At 44.1% G+C, this 18385-nt stretch overlaps 1 protein-coding gene across 1 annotated transcript; it reads left to right on the top strand.

The window, feature by feature from the left end:
- The first annotated feature begins 618 nt into the window (after positions 1 to 618).
- On the top strand, positions 619 to 14428 carry LOC142566603 (uncharacterized). Its single transcript, XM_075677448.1, has 4 exons — positions 619 to 861; positions 2164 to 2250; positions 8386 to 8599; positions 14232 to 14428. Exons 2-4 carry the CDS (start codon positions 2209 to 2211, stop codon positions 14312 to 14314), a joined length of 339 nt encoding a protein of 112 aa, XP_075533563.1. The 5' UTR covers positions 619 to 861; positions 2164 to 2208; the 3' UTR covers positions 14315 to 14428.
- Positions 14429 to 18385: the final 3957 nt, after the last annotated feature.

The raw sequence follows: 18385 nt of genomic DNA, 5'->3' as shown, positions 1-18385 counted from the left end.
TCCGGAAGGGAGCAATGGGAGACTTGGCTCGCCAGCCTCGACCAGGCACGGCGGACCGCACAAGCCAGTGGAGTTCTGGGCTAGGGGCTCCACCCCCTCACTTTCCACACCTTTTTTTTTTCTTGTTTACTAAACCTTTATATATATATTTCTTCAAATTACAGCCCAGAGAAGGCTTCCTAAGAATGGCATACGCGAATCTCGAAGGCCATCTTTTTACTGCCCGCATGCGACGGAAGCTCCTGGAAATCGAAAACGTCATAGAATTTCTTTCTGCGCTAAAGTATAGCGGATAATATAAACTGTGCGATGGTTGTTTATGTATTGCAACATCTATATGCAGTTGGGCGCAACAAGGCACAAAGCGAGTGTGTGCTGGTTATTATTTTAGTCATAGCGGAGGCCAACCAAACTCCCAATTTCACAGGTGGCGCCACCCACCACCCCGTTTCAAAGTGGTTGCTCATAGTATCCATCCACCAATCTTGTTCTCTTGTTTACATGTGCTGTCGGTCGTACGAGTTGCTACGATGTGTTTGTTTGATCGTGTTTTTGCGTTTGCTGTAACGAATTGTGACATAGTTCGCGTGCACAAAAGTGCCAGAAGATAGCTTGTGTCTCGCTACAAACTCGTGGTATGCGTGGTGCGCCAGGCAAACGTGGACCAACGATTTTCATGCCATCGAGTGCGTTCCCTTTGTCCGTGGTGGTTGTGGAGAGTTCGGTGGGCGCCGCAAAGAAATGATGCGCATTATTAGCGTTCCGCAGGTCGTCCACTACGCAACTGCATGTATGCGGGAATAACTTTGCAGCTCCGGCAACTTGGAGGGCGCTTTTCGACCGCATCGTACCATTTAAAAGGTGAGTACACGCATGCTGTGCTTGCTTCTCGTGTGTGCTTAGAGTGCCTTGCGAGCGTAAGAAATCGAACTCCCGCGACGACATTGACTGTGCCGATGCTTGCTGAGCGTTGGTTGACATAATTTGCTTGCGCAAGCTTATTGGCTTAATGCTAAATTGAAAGTCTTGGTGAGCGCTTCCTTCCGGTGAGAGGGATTAGGTTCGGCAACAGTCCTCATTTGCGCGAGCTGCCACTTTTCTGCTAAAGTTGGATAATAAAGACTCATCTGCCTCTTTACCTATTCTTACTGCAATGACGTTTCCTCTCTTACTTATGCTTCGAGGTTGAAAATAATGTCTGTTTACGCGGTTGTCGGTTTGTGAGCAGTTATTGGGAAAAAGTATAAACACCATGCAAGTGATCTTGCGCGCGACAGCGACGCGATGTAGATGGTTGTCGCGCTCGCTCGTTCCCTACAAGTCGTACCCCATGCGAGCGGTCTTGCGCGCGACAGAGACGCGATGTAGATGGGTGTCGCGCTAGCTCGTTCCGTACAAGTCGTACCCTATGCGAGCGACGACATTGAGAGCCGTCTCCCCGGTGTTGCCGGTATGAGGGCAGCAAATACGCGCCAAAAGTGTGCTTTATTAATTTAGTTTGCTGTGTTTTACTCAAAGGAGCAGCGTAAGACATTTCTTTAAAGTCTTGCAGTAGGTTCTTAACCTTGCACGTATCAAAATAGTCGTTTGCATGTTCCGTGCAACAAGCGGTAGTACTCGACTGATGTACAATTCCGGCTTCGCGCTATTGTCTGTTCGCTCATAGCACTTCTGGGCGACGAGCGACGAATTCTAGATTTCCAGAACCAGGCGACAAAGAACGAGCGATATGTTCGCGCGACGGCCCGTTTTCTCGCTCAAAGCCGTCGCGCACAAAATCTCCCTCATAGGGTTCGGGCAAAAACATTTAAGCAATTACGGCTTGCTACTACTACAGCTTACGTTTTGAGACAAGGTGTTTTGACATAACTTTGACATAACTAGAGATGACAAGGGAAAGTTGCTTAACTGATAGAAAAAAAAAATGAATTGTTACGTAAACAAACATTTGTTTGTAATGTACTGTAGGTCTTAAAAATTTTATTGTCATGAAGAGGTCCCTATTATCACAATATTCATCAGTAACTTTGGCCTTGTGCTCTGTTCCCACCCTGCAGTGGTGCAAACATTGTTTTTGTGACTTTTTCTGTGCTCCTTGCATGTGTTCACAATGACTTCTTTAAAGTGCCACTGCTATAAGTTAACACAGAACCTATCTTGCAGGGGCAAGGCCGTGACCAACAACAGTGTCCACGTCAGGGAGGAGCTATGGCTGCAGCAGCACTGTGTGTAATCGGATGGTCTGGTCAGGTATGACTGAAGTGTATGTGTTTGCAAAAGTAGGATCTCAGTATCATTCGTCAATAAGTTTATGGACATATTACTCAGCAGTGCTTACTAAATAGGCTAAATATCTGCTCAACTTTATTCAACTTGCTGCTTATTTGTGTCTGTAGACATTATGTACACATTACCTTGTTCACTTTAAAGCTAGACCTAACATGTCTTGAGGTTTATTTTTTCTTGCATCAATCACTTGGCTGCACGTTACATTTTATTTTGCTTAGTACACATTATATCTACCTCTTGTTATTTTGTTTTATTGATTTGAAACTTTCCTGTGTTACACCTTTTATATCCACTTTTTTTTTCGTTTAGGCTACACGCTTGTGCAGTTTCTGCACACGTAAGGATTAAAAGTGTAATGGGCCAAATATGTCACAGGTCTAAGCATGCAGCATGCTTACCATTGTTTAACATTGGTATTACAATTATTGTGAGGTTTACTTGCACGAACAAGACTAATTGAAAAAAGTTGGACAAGACAGTGCACTAGACTTCAACTTACAAGCTTTATTCAGAAAACACGCAATGAGGCCCCACCTTATGCTCAAAAATATCTGCAGACAGATGCATAAATAAATGTTCCACATGGGAGGAAACCAAATGCGCAACAAAGCCAATACTGCCCAAAACAAACCATTACAAAGCATTCAGCAGGTTCTTCTCAAGGTACAACAAACACTCCTTTATCAGTTAGTTCCAGTGAAGGAGTGCTTACACATTCATCATCAGCCTTTGAAATGCCAAACACCAAATATTTCCTTATCTAACTGCCTGCCAAACCGTCTGAGCACTTGCTTGTTTTGGAAACACAGGTAGCATTTACGAGCACATCTTCGGCAGTGGTCAGCCAAATGGGCAGTGCCTGCTAGAGTGTTTACAGCGTTCCGGTGCTCCCTAAGCCTCTCATTCAAGAACCTGCCCTTTTGTCCAATACAGCACTTTCTACAGGGAAGTGAAATCTTGTATACCACCCCCACATTGCAGTTAAAAAAGTGGGTGACATGCTCCTTAGTGCATGTACCCTGATTCTCGGCGTTGCTTACCAACCTGCACATTCTTGCGAGTTCTAGTGGCGCTGAAGAAAACACCTACACTGCACTGGTTTGCCACATTGTTTAGGTGATGGGACACCCCATGTACAGATGGCACAGCCACAGGGCACCCACTGGCACGTGCGTTATTGCACCGAGCAGCTGCCAGATCTGTTTTTACCTCTTTAATGAGGCTCCCAGTAGTTGACACCAAAGTGTTATCGAGATACCCGGCCCTACATAAATGGCTCGCTTGTTGCTGAGCGCTGCAGGAAACCTGGTGCACAAGATTTAACCAGAACAGCTCTCGGGCAGCTAGGAGCTATGCATCCTTTAACATGGAGTATGCCAAACGATATAGTCGAGCAAGGGCTTCGTTTTCCTAAGAGAGTATATATAATAAGGAAAGTATGATTTAAAATTATACGAATATCGAATGATTGCAGGTGATCATCTTCTGGCAACTCATGTGTGAACTTGAGTCCTACTGAACACTGTTCGAAAACACCCACAATGTTTTTAACAGCAAAGCCAGCACAACAAGAAAGTCATTAGCACTACCACATTGCCCACTGGACGTGCAGTAACGCATGTCCCAGTGGTAGCCGTGCAGCTCTGCCATACATACGCAGGGTGTCCCACCGCCTAGAAGAAAGGTGGCGAACAAGTTTGGTGTAGGCATTTTTTCGGCACCGCTAATGCTCACAAGAATATGCAAGTTGGTAAACATTGCCGGGCGTCAAAGTACATGCACTAAGGAGCATGTCACCTGCTTTGTTAACTGAAATGTAGTGGTGGTATGCTACATTGCACTTCCCTGCGGAAAGTGGTATATTGAACAAACAGGTGCCTGAATGAGTGGCTTGGGGAGTACCGGAAGGCTGTAAATGCTCTCACAGGCGCTGGCTACTTGGCTGATCACTGTTAAAGTACCCATAAGTGCTCCCCATGTTTTCATAGCACACAAGTGCTCAGTCAGTTTGCCAGGCAGTTATATAGGGAAATGTTTGAGGTGTTTTGCATTTCGAAAGCTACTGATGAATGCATAAGCACTCCATCACTGGTACCAGCTAATAAATAAGTGTTGTGTCTTCAGAAAAATCTGGTGAATGCTTTGTAATGGCTTCTTGTGGATGCTTATCAGCTTCTATGTGCATTTCGTTATCCCCTATGTGGCACATTCTTTTATGCATCTGTCTCCACATTAACTGAGCATGCGGTGGCCTGTTTGCATGTTTCTTCTGAATAAAGCTTGTCAGTAGAAGTCTACCGCTTTGGCTAGTCCGACCTTTATTCCGTACGCCTTGTTTGTGCTAGTAACTATGTCACAGGAGCTGTGTCAACGCCAACTAGCCTAACCTTCTCCATTTTTTCACAATTATTTCTCAAGTTCCCAGAACAATAGACACGAGCTTGAATTTCTTTAAATGGTAAATGAAGGCCAGTATTCACTGTGCTGTAAGTACTACAGCAGTGAAGAGTTTTCTAGTAAGCTTGCTTTCTTTCTCTACATTTATTTATATTCTTCTTAAGCTATACCCATTCATGCAAGTAGGCATTGTGGCAGAGTCTGTGTCCAGTTGCATCGTTTTCGACTTTGTCTATACTGCATAGACCACATAGTTGGTACATAGTTCAGTCTATTGATGCACTATCATTAAATAAGCATGCAGTTTTGCACATGCAAGATTGCCTGCTCGCTATTGCTAAAGCATTTGCGGGTTATTGCTATGTTGCTCATCAAGTGAACTTGATTTCAACAGCACCACACAGAACATCTGTTTGGCAGTGGTGTAATTTTAATAGTGACTATCAGCCAACAAGCTCTAAGTCTACAGCGGTCCAGAAATAATTCTATTACTTTGGGTCTCTCCACATATTTGGTTAGCACAGTGGGCAGCTTTCTATTTATTCTGCTTGGTGCTGTTCACGTGAGAATATTTTCAACTAGCAAGTACAAAGTGTAATGCTGTCAAAAGCCTTTGATTACTGGGCAAATGAATTGAAAGCATGGTACGTAATCCAAAAAGTATTTTTCACAAAATACTAGTGTCAAGAACAAGCATCATATGCACTGCAACTCATGGTTTTATGTTGGTATGCAGGTATCTCAAGCTAAGGGTGCTTGTGCATGTATTTTCCACATATTAGCTAATGCTTTAGCTACATGAAACTGTCTATGTTCTGGCTGCTGAAGTCAAATTTGTGGTTGATGAACCTGCTTGTTTTTGCTGTGCACTTACATTTCTGTTGTTTCTTAAGGGTTGTAGCCATGTGACAACTGATGTATTGCAGCAATGTCAAAGGTAGCTTCCACCCATTATTGCTACAGTGTGCCAACAGACACCTGTCGCCGTATTGGTGCATTTTCTGAGAACCAGCCGTATCCTCTAGGTGAAATTTGTAGTGTCGTTTTGAGTTTGCCAGTCAGTTCATATAACTTGAGGACAAAATTTACACAGTGAAGGAAGGGAGACCATACAACATGACCAGTGATGACTGAATATTTTGATAGAAGGAATAAAAATAACACTGAATGTGTGCTTATATTGTGCACAAGTTCCTTCAGAAGGAAAATGTGAGTTGTAATACAAAGGCAAAAAATCACAATAAACAGTATATGCGTAAAAAAAGGTGAATAGTCAGACTAATTTCTATCCCTTGTCATCTAGAAATGACGCCTTTTTTCATGCATTCATAATGGGGGCTTGCTCACACGTCTTGTGGTATGCCTCTCTGATTTCTCTTGTCAATTTTTCACCGTGGGTGGAAACAGATAAACTAATTTAATCTGGCCTAAAGCCCTATCGCGGCAATGCACGGCCAAGTCAGACGAGCATGCCGGTCTTCTCAGTAAAATGTGGTGATTTCTTTGGTACATATTTAGTTCCTGGCCTGTCAGCTTCCTAACATTGGAATGCAGTACACTGCCCCTAACACACACTAGACATATTTCGTGGTATGTTTAACCAAGCGTACCTCGCTTGCCTGCTCGCTTTTCTCAGTTCACTTGTGGACTGTGCGGCATACCTGCCTACTTTATTTTTTCTCTCGAAATATGTGTGCATAGCATTCCACAAGCGCATTGAGAAAGGCGTCCAGGCAAAGACGATTTGTATAAATTACCACTAAATATGTCTTGTGTCCGTCATTAGTAGTGTATTCTATGCCTCTGTTCATGTGTATGTTTGGTCAAATGCACAGGGTCGTCAACTCTTGGCACGAACACGACTCAGCGTGACCACGCCCCGCGGAGTGCCAGCGTGCATGGCGCAGGGGGGATGTGGAGCTTCGTGTCATCTGCTAAAGTGCGGGAGCACGCCATGCTTTAGGGGATGACACATGACATGAAGTCCCACCTCTAAGCCCCTGTGCGCCTGCGCCGCTTAGCTCCGTTGCACAGCCATGCAATGCGCGCTGGCAATCCGCGGAGTTCGGCCACTCTGCACCATCTTCGTACTAAGAATAGACGGTCTTGTACATGGGGCAGACTGGCCGCTGTATAAGCATGTGCCCAGGAGAGCACCATTATTCACTCAAGGGACAAGCATGCTCGTCCCACTTGACAATGCATTGACACAACTGGTGATGTACGCCAGATTTAGATTGTTCATCTCTTTTGTTTACTTAAGGCAACCGATTGATCAACAATATCACTGAGGCATACCATTTAAAAAAGAGGGACATCTGTCAGCCAGTGCTCATTATGATTGCATTACAAAGAGGAATACTCTCTAAATGACACGGAATAGTGATCACTCCGTGCTTATTTGTTCTATTTTTATGCAAGTACTGTTTATCATGATTTTGTACATTTGTATTGCAACTTGTGCCCTTTGTCTTAAAAGATCGCTTGTGCAGTGCAAGGGCACACGCAGTATAAATATTATCTTAAATTTTTGCACCAAAATTAGTGTTGAATTGGTAGCTTTTGTGTCTTGTTGTCTTCTTTCTGTCCCTTGTATCACTCAAAAGGTAAACATTAACGTACACCAACTTTCTTAATTACTTGCCCGTCAGTGTTGATAAACATGAAATGTTGTTTTCAGCCAGAATATTCTTACCATTTCTCATTTCCGGTCAGCATAGTGCTAATCCTTTGGCTTTTTATAAAGCGTGCTAATATGTACTTCTGATTAATGCAAAAGTTAGTTCTAGTTGGTGGTAGCTGAACTTGGACATCATGTCAAGTGCAAGGGCACACACACACACAGAGACACAGTCTGAACGGGCGCTAGACATCAACTGAAGGGCTTAATGACAAAAAACAGCAACGCACATATTGCGCAAAAACCTACAAAAAGATGTAGAAGGTGCAATTGTCCCTAAAGAGAATTCCGCTGCCGCTGTACTAGCGCTGTACTGTTACAACAAACATTTCAAACCTGGTCGCAGTAAAAGGAGCGTGCACACTGAGTTCTGAAGTTTGAAGTTGTGACGGGACTTGGCGCATTCGTCGCTGCAGTTTAGTCATGACGAAAATATAACTGCTGAGATGAGTGAGTGGTGCGAGTGGTTTTCAGAGCCCACAAGGGAATTCACTTGTTTTCAACCATGCAAGGGTAATCTTACTTTCAAGGCATGTCTCCAATGTTCTTTAGAACAAGGCCATGTAGTGTGTGATGGTGGTGGATTTTGGAGACTGGCGCGCGTAGGTCTCTAGGTAACGTGCTGCACTGTTCTCCGTGTGACACTGCAATCTTGAAGGCCTTGACGACACTCGTTCTTGCACTGTTCTCTGCATGGCGGTGCGCCTATTTGAATCAATTGTTTCGCTTTCTCTGTTAATTTCGTTATTGCAAGGTTAGACTGTACGAAATATGAGTGTTTGCTGCCCTTAAAATGGGAAAATTTTATTAGTTTAATCCTTTACACAAAAATGAATTTCTTGGTGAGGTTGGGTTTAACCCCAGTTTTTTTTAAACTTGTTCGAGGGGCAGAAATAGGAAATTATAGAGTTGCATCAGAAATTGACGGATCTAATTAACCTATATCATATTGTTTTATACAAGTGCGTTTTAGTGTTAAGAATACTGCTCAGGAAAAAAACACTTCATATCTATTGCAGGTACAGATTGGTGTGGGATTTGTGATGCCACTCAACAAGTGGCATTACATATTCAAGTCTGCTTCCGACGGAAAGTGCCCATTAGAGGTGGCATGGCACCTGTGGACACCAGTGCAAGCAGGTGAAAGCAGCCTGACTGGACAGGCCTGCCGGACAATGTGCCGCGCATCTTGGAAGCTTCCGGCAACACCGGAGAAAGTGGCTGCTTTGAAGAGTAAGTCAACAGTCACCTCATTTGAGAAACATAACTGCATATCTACAAGTTATCTGAATGAGTTAGCATTACATGATGTATACAGAGCGACAAGAAATGCCAAAGCAAGAATGAGGCAAGTGCATGCCTATATATTATATCTTTTTCTTCTGCTGTATATGCACTGTGTCTCGACACACAATTTAAATGTCTCTGTGGGTATGAAAAACAGCACAAGATAATTTCGGGATATGGATTTCCGGCGAAAATCGCCCACAAAGTTTCCCCCATAATCAGTTTCAATTAAAAACAGTCAAGAAAGTCGGGTGGCTACACGAGCGGTTAATTTTGACAGGACCTTGATAGCTTGCATTCACCTGCTGCTCATTGTCTTAACAGAAGTGAACATTTAAGCACCTCATTGTCTTTGAAATTTCTAATGTAGACTTGGCATGCGTTATTGTAGCTTTTCACGCTGCAGCTTTCATTTCACTTTTTTGAAATAATGCTTCTCAAGAAAATTGGGTTCCGACAGAGCTTGGCAAATTGTATGGTCTAAAAGAAGCTTTTTAAACTACTGCCGTCCAAAGTGTTGACTGTGGTCAACTGATGTGCTGCTTTACAATCTGCAGCATTCACAGCCATGCAATTTCAAAACACTATTCTGATTATTGGGATGTAAAAGTTATAAACAGGGATAAAGTGCCTCGGAAAGGGTGGCCAACGTTTCGTTAGGAGGACCTATCTTCTCAAAGGCTGCCTCGTCATCCTCGACATGTTGGTTTTAAAGTGTTAGTAGAGTGACGTCACATGCAGTTGTCAGGAGTGGCTGGTTGGAAAGGGAGAGCCTTGAAGGAGAATGAGCGCGGTCACCTGATGTCTGTAAGCATGATTCCTAAGACGTAGGAACAATAGTGGGAGTGGGAAGGCGGGGAGAAAAGGAGAAAAAAAGCGACCAAGAGGGAAAGAAAGAACAAGAAAAGAAAAAGAAGGACATAGGAAGGTGTTAGGGAAGCAAGAGGTTAGGGAGCATTCAGGGGTGTCTTTGGCAGCATGTTCTTGTGGCTTTAAAGGAGCCGGTGAGGCGGTCAGTGCTCGAGTAACAAAAACAACCCGAAAAGACATTAGTTGAAAGAATGACTTGAGTAGCATAGCAGCAATGCGTCGGATAATTTAGAAGGAGTTAAGATGGCGGCAAGGAGTCTGGAATGCAGTGCATAGGGTAGCTGGAAGGCAGCGGCACGGTCTTTCTAGGGACGTTAGTCCCAGTAGCTCAACGTAGGTGTCGTCACAGCGGTATGCAGAAGTGGCGATACCCTGTGTGGCTGAGGCTCCGAAGAAGGTATCCTGGCGCCTGGGATTTTGGAATATGTTGGTGAGGGTGTTTCGAAAATATAGAATAAAGAACAGACAAATATGGGGGCGAACTGAAACTGGAATAACAAATAAGAGGGTGGCATGAGCAAAAGCGGGCGGAAGCAGATGTACATGGGAAAACATATTTATGCGAACATATTTATGGGGATTCTACAGACTTCCTATTGCGCTGCACTGACAGGCCCCACACATACCTACGATACATAGACGACATATTCATAATATGGTGACATGGTCAAGACAGCCTAGATAAATATGTAGGATTTCTAAATTCTTTTCAGCCAACAATAAAATTCGCATCAAAATCTTCAGTGGAGCGCATAAACTTTCTGGACTAAACAATATACATTGACACTGGGACACTAATGACAATGCTGTATGGAAACCTTTTGACAAACAACAGTACCTAGAATATACAAGCCACCATCAAGCCACATTGCAAAGAAGGCATCTTTAAAGGCCAAGCACATGGCTACGTCACATGTGTGTTGAAAACCAAGACTACATAGATAGACTTGATCACCCTAAAGAAACCCTATCAAACGGGAACCACCCAAAGAGTGCCCTTCAGAAAGCCTGCACCGATGCAACCAAACTTGACTGAGCCGACGTGCTCAAGCCCCACCCTAGGATCACAAGGACAGCGCCTCTTCTTACTACTAAATTCTCACACTCCCAAACATGAACAACATCCTCAATAAATACTACCCAATTCTCACCAGCAACCAGAAACAAGATTTTTCCCGCCCTGCCCAGAGTAGTCTTGAGATGCAACACTATAATATTAAGGATATTCTTGTATGTGCCAAACTAAAAACAACAACAAAGTTAGGAACCAGTCCCTGTGGCCGCCCGGGTGCTCTACATGCAAACATATTTAATCTACTACTACAGTATTAAGTACAGCATCAAATTACTCAAACAACGTAACTTCGAGTTTCATCTGCTCATCAAGCAATGTAGTCTACTGTCTAGAATGTGCCACTTGTAGCAAATAATACATAGGTGAGACAGGACAAAAAAATCATAAAAGACTGAACGGTCACCGCGCAGATACAAAACAATTTACCTAAAGGAGTAGCCAGCCACTTCAATGAACATGTCATATGTGACAAAGCAAGGCTCTATAGACTACAAATTTCCGCTCACCTCGCTAGAGGAAATATCTGGAATCATACCTCATACACAAGTTTAAATGCCTACATCCAATGGGAATTAATTTAACACAGCAACTTAGAATCTTTAAAAACTTTAAAGCTGTAACTTAAATCGGAAAGCCTCATGTCATCAACCAAGGCGCAAAACACATTGTGCCACCAGCTAAACTTAATTCTTAACCTCACCTATTCCACCGTTTCTAATTTTTACCTGCTTACTACTCAATTTAATATATTCTTTCGTGTTTTAATGTTTATATCAACTGTATGACCCCTTTTCCCATGTACACCTGCCTCCGCCAGCTTTTGCTCATGTAACCCTCCTATTTGTTATTCCACTTTCAGTTCCCCCCTTTTGTCTGTTTTCTATCATATTTTTTGAACACCCTCACCGCCACAATCCAAAATCCCAGATGCCAGGATACGTTTTTCTGCGCATCAGTCACACAGGGTATCACCAGCTCTATATACCACTGTGACGACACCTGCGTTGAGCTACTGAGGCTGACATCCCTAAAACACCATGCCTCTGCCTGCCAGCTACCACATACATTGCATCCCAGACTCCTTGTCGCCATCTTAATTTCTTCAACATTACCCGACGCGTTGCTGCTACGCTACTCAAGTCATTCTTTCAACTGATATCTTTTGGGGTCTTTTTTGTTACTCGCACACTGACCGCCTGACCAGTTCTTCTAAAACGGCAGAAAGATGCCGCCAATGACACTCCTGAATGCTCCCTAACCCCTCACTTCCTTAACACGCTCCCATGCCCTTCTTTTTCTTGTCTTTCTTTTTTTGCCTCTTGGCATCTCTTTTTTTCTCCTTTTCTTTTGTTTCTTTTCTCGCCGCCTTCCTATTCTCACGGTCTTGTGCCCTCGTCTTAGGAACCATGCTTACAGACGTCAGACGACAGCGCTCATTCTCTTTAAAGTCTCTCCCTTTACAACCAGCTGCCACTGACAACAACTGCACGTGATGTCACCCTACTAGTCCTTTAAAACTAACATGGCAAGGCTGACCAGGCCACTTTTGACGAAGATAGCTCAAAAGTTGGTCAGCCTTTCTGAGGCACCTCATCCATGTTTATAACCTTCATACCACTGTGTGCTATTCCATCTGTCAGCCGCTTTCTTGATTTTAGATGTTCTGATTATTGAAGTTTGTAAGACATGGCCTATCAGCACTTTCGGCATACTTTCAGTGATCTCATTTTATTTAAGCATAAGAATGAGGAAAGAACTGCTACACAAAGAAAGCACCTCGAACATTAGTCGCATGTACGCTCTGATCTGCATAGCTGATCTTGTTCTACGCAAAGCATCCTAAAATGTTCATGCCTCTTGTCGGTGCCAAGAAAAGCAAGGTGCTGGGCATCATGCGGAATTCCAGCGCTTTCCGCCAGCCTGGATTAGAAAGGACTGTATAGTGTGGCTGTAACTGGCATTCTTCTGCCAAGATTCAATTGTTTTATGGATCAAAGTACCAGGTACTCTTGTAGTCGCATCAACACTCTGCCGAAGATTTCATTTCCTACATAAATATGTTTTTTTAAACAGACGAGCATGAAAGATTGCTCTGTATTACGTTAAGATGCTTCTTTGGGCTTTTTTTACATTGAAGATGTAGGTTACCTTAGCAAAGTAGCAATATGGAGATTGAAAAGTAGAAAAAAAATGGCAGATCCCATGCACTGTGAGAATCGATGTACACGAAGCACACACTGTTTGCTTTGATTGACAATAATTAACGGTGATGTTAGTGGCAAGTTTGTAATTTTTTCAGTGTTTAGTCCAATACGAAAGTGGCGAGTTGATGTTAAGCATTACCTTGCATGCACCACTTCTGTTTGTCTGCATAGCCCACAGAACACACAGGGAGATGTGTTTGCTTGAGGCGTTGTTGCGAATCATTGTTCATAATCTCTGAGAAGGAATGGAGCGTTGTCATTGCCTCACATGGCGCACCGCATCATGGCAGAAATATTAAACTTTAATTGAATTATGAGGCTGTGCATACTTCAATTAGCAATTGTAATTGTATGTATACAATGTATACATAAATTCGCGGTCTGCACTACATTTCACTGCGTAGCGAAGACGCTCCTGTTCTGTGTGACACTTCTTTCAAGTCTGGGTGTCCTCGACGTCGAGTGCACGCCTTGCTGGCGCGTGTTAAGGGGCTCCTTCTACATACATGGCGAACACACTGTTGAGATATAAGCTCAAAGCGCTCTCTTCAGACTAAGGACGATTCTAATGTTTACACTATCACAGCCCAGCAGCTGCATTTTTCTCGCATAGAAATTAAAACCAGCACAGCACGTGCAATACACACTAACGGTGAAATGCTGGGGCAGCAGCGCCGGTCAGGATGTGCAGAGGTGAGCGCCATCTAGTAATGTTGCAAGAAATCCAACGGCACGCATGACAAGACCATAGCAGCTGCAGCGCCCGTAATGTTGGGAGAAGAGGCAAAAAAAGCTTCACTTTAAAACATTAGTTGCCATCATTTGCAGCTAAATAAAGCTTGCAAGCCAGCCATTATACAGCTTTTACATGAAATCTTTTATGCCTATATGGCAAATGCTAAAGTTACGACTTCCTCACCAACTGCACGAGCAACAAGTAAAGCTAACAAATGATAGAATGGACAAATCAGACAGCTTGCACCTTGCATCTCCCCTGCATGTGTTAGAGACAGTGTAGCCAAATTGTGGCTCTCTGAATTTGACAGGAATTTGGGTGGTTGAAGAGCAGACAAACTATGCAAAATCAGAAGCCAAATATCCACCCCATAAGGCTTTGAGTACAGCTCCCATGTGTCTCAATTTTGCAGTTAAGCCAACCTCCAGATGAGAAGAGGCGTGGCTTTGGCAAAAAACATACAAAAATTCCATGTAAATCTGCAAAACAATGTGATGCATGTGTATGCATACTCACTGCAAATAAACCTGTGCTGGCTTGCGTCCTGGGTAGCATGTTTGTGTGTGACATTTGCTGCATTTTGTTATCTTAAACTTTTTTTGAAGTGATTAGAGCAGATTTCCTTCATTCACTTATTGCTAGAAATCATTGGAAGAACAACTTACTTATATATTTATTGCACTCTCCTTTTAGACTGCCTGGCGAAATACATAAGTGACCATCCAATGATGCCACCTGCACCACATCCGGAGAACCACCTTGCTTCCCTGCTATAGCACCTTTGGAGCTCTCTTTTACACAAGCAGGACGCCAGAGCAAGCGAGTGGAAAAGTAAATACAGTACAAGTCCAGTGATGCTTTTTCAATAAAGTGTGATGATATGCTACGTAGTATGGTGCTTTACATATTGATTTGTTATGGCATGAAAATAGCCGCATCTTGGCAACATGTATATACAGACTGTACACTTCACAAGACTCAACATCACATAAAGATAACCCGTCATGAGCTTCCGAATGGCAATGGCTGCTCCTTCAATTCATCACACAACTTGCCTTTGACGTGCTGCGCCCACGATGATATCCAACCCAGTGCCCACCGTGCCACCCATCACCCACCGTGCCGCCCAGCACCCACTGTGCCCAGCAACCACCATGCTGCCCAGCACCCGCCGTGCCCAGCAACCACCATGCCGCCCAGCACCCACCGTGCCACCCGTCACCCACCATGTCACCCAGCACCCACCATGCCACCCGTCACCCAGCATGCCACCCGTCACCCAGCATGCCACCCACTACCATAATCCACCATGATGATGGATGATGGATTCCACTATGCCCAGCATCGGGCAAATTTTCAATAGGGAGGTTGTTTCAATTAGTAAAAAACACGATTTAATAAATATAATAACGGCCAATCGCCAACTTGCGACGCTACGTTCAGCACTACCGCGCCCCGCGACTTCTGCCGGCCCGCCTAGGGACAAACGCACAGAACACGCGCTAAGAAACTCCTCCATAGCGCCTAGGCAGAGTCATATATTCAAGGAGCAAAAGTTCCCACATTTCCTCTCTCGTACCCGCTCTTACACGCGAATGCGCGCACACCTCCGGCGTCTCTGCAAGTGCCACGCCCCGCTGTGCTTACTAGCAATTGCAAATACACCACCCGGCCACCGTATCTCGAAAGTTATCTGCGGCGGGAACCAAGTCCGCCATGCAGTGCCTTTTCGCGGCTTAGTTCGGTTGATGCGAGAGGCAGCACGAAATTCAATTCGCTCGCTGGCGCGCTTGCTCACTACAGCGTTCTGATAGCTAGTTTCCGCGGTCGCCGAGTGAGATTTGTTCACGCTTGCTTGTGCGCCCGTGACACCATGCTTTTTAGTTTAGTTGGTATGCCTGTATTTGCAAGTCTGTACGGCCGATAAAACTACTATTCTTACTTCATATATAGCTTTCCACTAATTTGCTATCGTAACCAATGCTTCGTCTTTAGGGCGAAACTGCGAAATCTTTTAGGTGGTAGTAAAGGTTTTGAATGAGAATTGCCCGTAAGCTTTCCACCAATGTTGCACCAATGTACGCGTAACTCCAGATGAAGGTTAAACTTCGAGGAATATCTGTGGGTGCTGCTAATAACGGTTTTGCAAAGCGCACAGCTTCCTTTCACTCTATCCGCGTCCGGCGAACAAACAGCACACAATGTAAGAACAGATATTCTTACATTAAAGTTATCTTGTGTGCTATGGTGAGCCATGCTAAGCGCTCTAATAACAAGTTACAAGAATATGGAGAAAGTTACAATGTGCTGGAGATCTCGCCCATCGCCCGCGTTAAGGAACCGCAATAGGCCTACTGCAGAGTTCATTTGCGTTCTTGTCAGAGGACATCGACATGTCGAAGTATCCATGAGGGTATATGAGGGTAAATGAGGGTATAGTTGCCGTTGTAAAGATTAATGAACCTGAGGTGGGTAGTAGCACCAAAAGCCGGCTGGATTCCTAGAAGTCATGTCACACGCAAGCAAGAAAAAAGGCTCCCTTATGGAACCTCTGACGCTTCTGGAACAATCATGACGGCAACCATATGGTTCTTACTCGTGGTACCCAGACTATTCAAGATAGTTAAGTTTTCACCGATTTCAGTCCAGCTGCCGCGGAATTATTTGTCAACGAGAGTTTCGTTTGAACAACTTGCTTCAAACTGTATGACAGCGCGCCGAGAAAGACAGGTATGATGTAGTGCAATATGGCACAGTAGACATGCGACCGCTGCGACCGCGTGATTGCGGGGAATAGAGGTAAGGCAATAAAGCATGTCTTTGGTTAAGCGCCTGTATTTGCGGCTTCCAATTCCATTACGGGCATGTCTCCTGGTACTAAGGTGCGACTGTAGTTGCGTATGTACAGTGTTCAAGGGCCCTATTGCGTAAAACTATTCCAATGTGTTCTTATTCCAATCTCCTGACGTCAAGCTTGCGTAACCGCAGACGTAAGCAACGGGCAGTTGCCCGCAGCGTTGCCTCAACAGCACAATCAAACGCCCTCTTTTATTTTATAGGATGTCACTTTGCTTTCAAAACGAATAACATTGTCTAGATTGAGCGGTTTTTCATTTGTAATTGGCTGCCAGGAGGCAAGGAGCACCCTCAAGTGGAGAAGGTTTCGATGGGGCCAAGCCAGCACACTGAAAATATATAACCGGATGAACAGGGTGGTGCTGGCGTCTACGATTGATCCGCTTTCCCTTACTTCGCATACCCTGGCTGCTCGAAAATCGCGGCGGTGTGCAACGGAAGGTTCAGACTGCCGCCAAAACGGATCCTCAGCAGAGAAGAGTTGGCAGTGCAAGGTCGCACACGTGCCGAAAGTGCTCGAAAACATTACATGTCTACGCAGAAAGGTTTACTATACGCCAATAAACCCATGCTCTCCGGCAGGTGCGAGTAGCCAGTGCCCGAGCGATCGGTGGCAGCCATCTTTTATTCCTTTCGGAACAAGGCAGCCTGCGGCTATTCAGAAAAAAAATCAGTTTTGTTAGGCATATTATTGCAGCTTTACGCGTACACGTCCCATTGACGCGGTGAGTTTTCGTAGTTTTGTGAAGTCGCGCGACAGGCAGGTTAAATGGGTGCAGACCGAGAACTTTTGACCAATAGCCGAGGTCTAAGGGCGAAAAGGCGTCGACTGAGAAATAACATTTTTTTGTTCTGTCCAATCATGCGTAATAGGTGTGTACAAGTCACATCATATGGAGAGATATCGCGGTTTTCGTGACTTCGCATAACAGGCGAAATGGGGATGTTTCGAAAAAGCTTTTTCCAAAGGGCTGATTGCAGAATCGGAATCGAAAAGATTAGATTAGTTTTACGTTATAGCGGCCCAGTACTGCAATGCGCAGCTACATGAATTGCTGTTCGATTTATTATGTTTATGGGCTGTTCTGAAGGCTGCACGCAAAACTCGCATCGGTATAGTGAGTCATTTTACAACATAATTTTATTCCGTATTTATAAAACTAGTGGTACGCACAATACTTGCAGGACATCGGCATGCAACATCTTGCAATTACAACATGCCCCATGCATATAATAATATAAATGTTAATAGTAATGGCAAACACGGAGGATTTGTTAATTATACTTCAATTGACAATTAATATGCCAATCATGATGTCTGGTACAAAGTTTTACAAAGTACAATCATACACTGGTACAAAGTTTTGCCGTCAAAACTAAATTTATCTTGAATTCTTCCTGTTTATTACTCAGAGATCATCGTCGATCAAACAAGCGATTCACAAAGGGTTATAAAGTTGTCGAATATTGTTCTCACACTTAAGATGATGGACAACGTACTACTCTAACGAATGACAAGCGCTTTTAGTTTTGGACACCTCGCTTCTATTTTCTGACATACTTAATCTGAGCAGAAACCCGTTTTCTGAATAGACGCAGGCTAGCATTCCACATTATTCATAATTGAAAAGTGCAGCTTCTAGACGGCACCGTGAAACTACTCTAGGCGTCTTCGTCGACTGAGCGATAGGTGTACATTTTACATCAATGTACAAAACAACTTAAAAGGCCCTGAACCACATTTTATTGAGTGCATAAATGCATGTGAAGCTAAACCAGGCTAGTTCAGAAATACTTCGGCGTAAAAAGTATTTCAATGCATTCAGCAGAAGAGGAGTTATTGCAGGTGGAAGAAGCTCCTTCGCGGTGCTTCCTCCTTTTGTTCAGTGAATCACAGTGCGGAGGCTACGGCGAAGCGGGGCGTGCCCGCAACCCTCCGCCTTTTGAACGCCACCGCTCAGTTGAAATTTGATTTTGGTTCTTCACGCAGA

This window comes from Dermacentor variabilis, unplaced genomic scaffold, assembly GCF_050947875.1.
Source record: "Dermacentor variabilis isolate Ectoservices unplaced genomic scaffold, ASM5094787v1 scaffold_13, whole genome shotgun sequence".
Classification (NCBI taxonomy): Eukaryota; Metazoa; Arthropoda; class Arachnida; order Ixodida; family Ixodidae; genus Dermacentor; species Dermacentor variabilis.
This window is presented reverse-complemented; position numbering and strand designations above follow the sequence as displayed.

Excerpts from the sequence above, each read along its gene's own strand:
- LOC142566603 (XM_075677448.1), top strand. The coding sequence starts at position 2,209 with ATGGCTGCAGCAGCACTGTGTGTAATCGGATGGTCTGGTCAG. Across the intron at positions 2,251-8,385 it reads TAATCGGATGGTCTGGTCAG|GTACAGATTGGTGTGGGATT; the intron begins GTATGACTGAAG and ends TATCTATTGCAG. Across the intron at positions 8,600-14,231 it reads GAAAGTGGCTGCTTTGAAGA|ACTGCCTGGCGAAATACATA; the intron begins GTAAGTCAACAG and ends CTCTCCTTTTAG.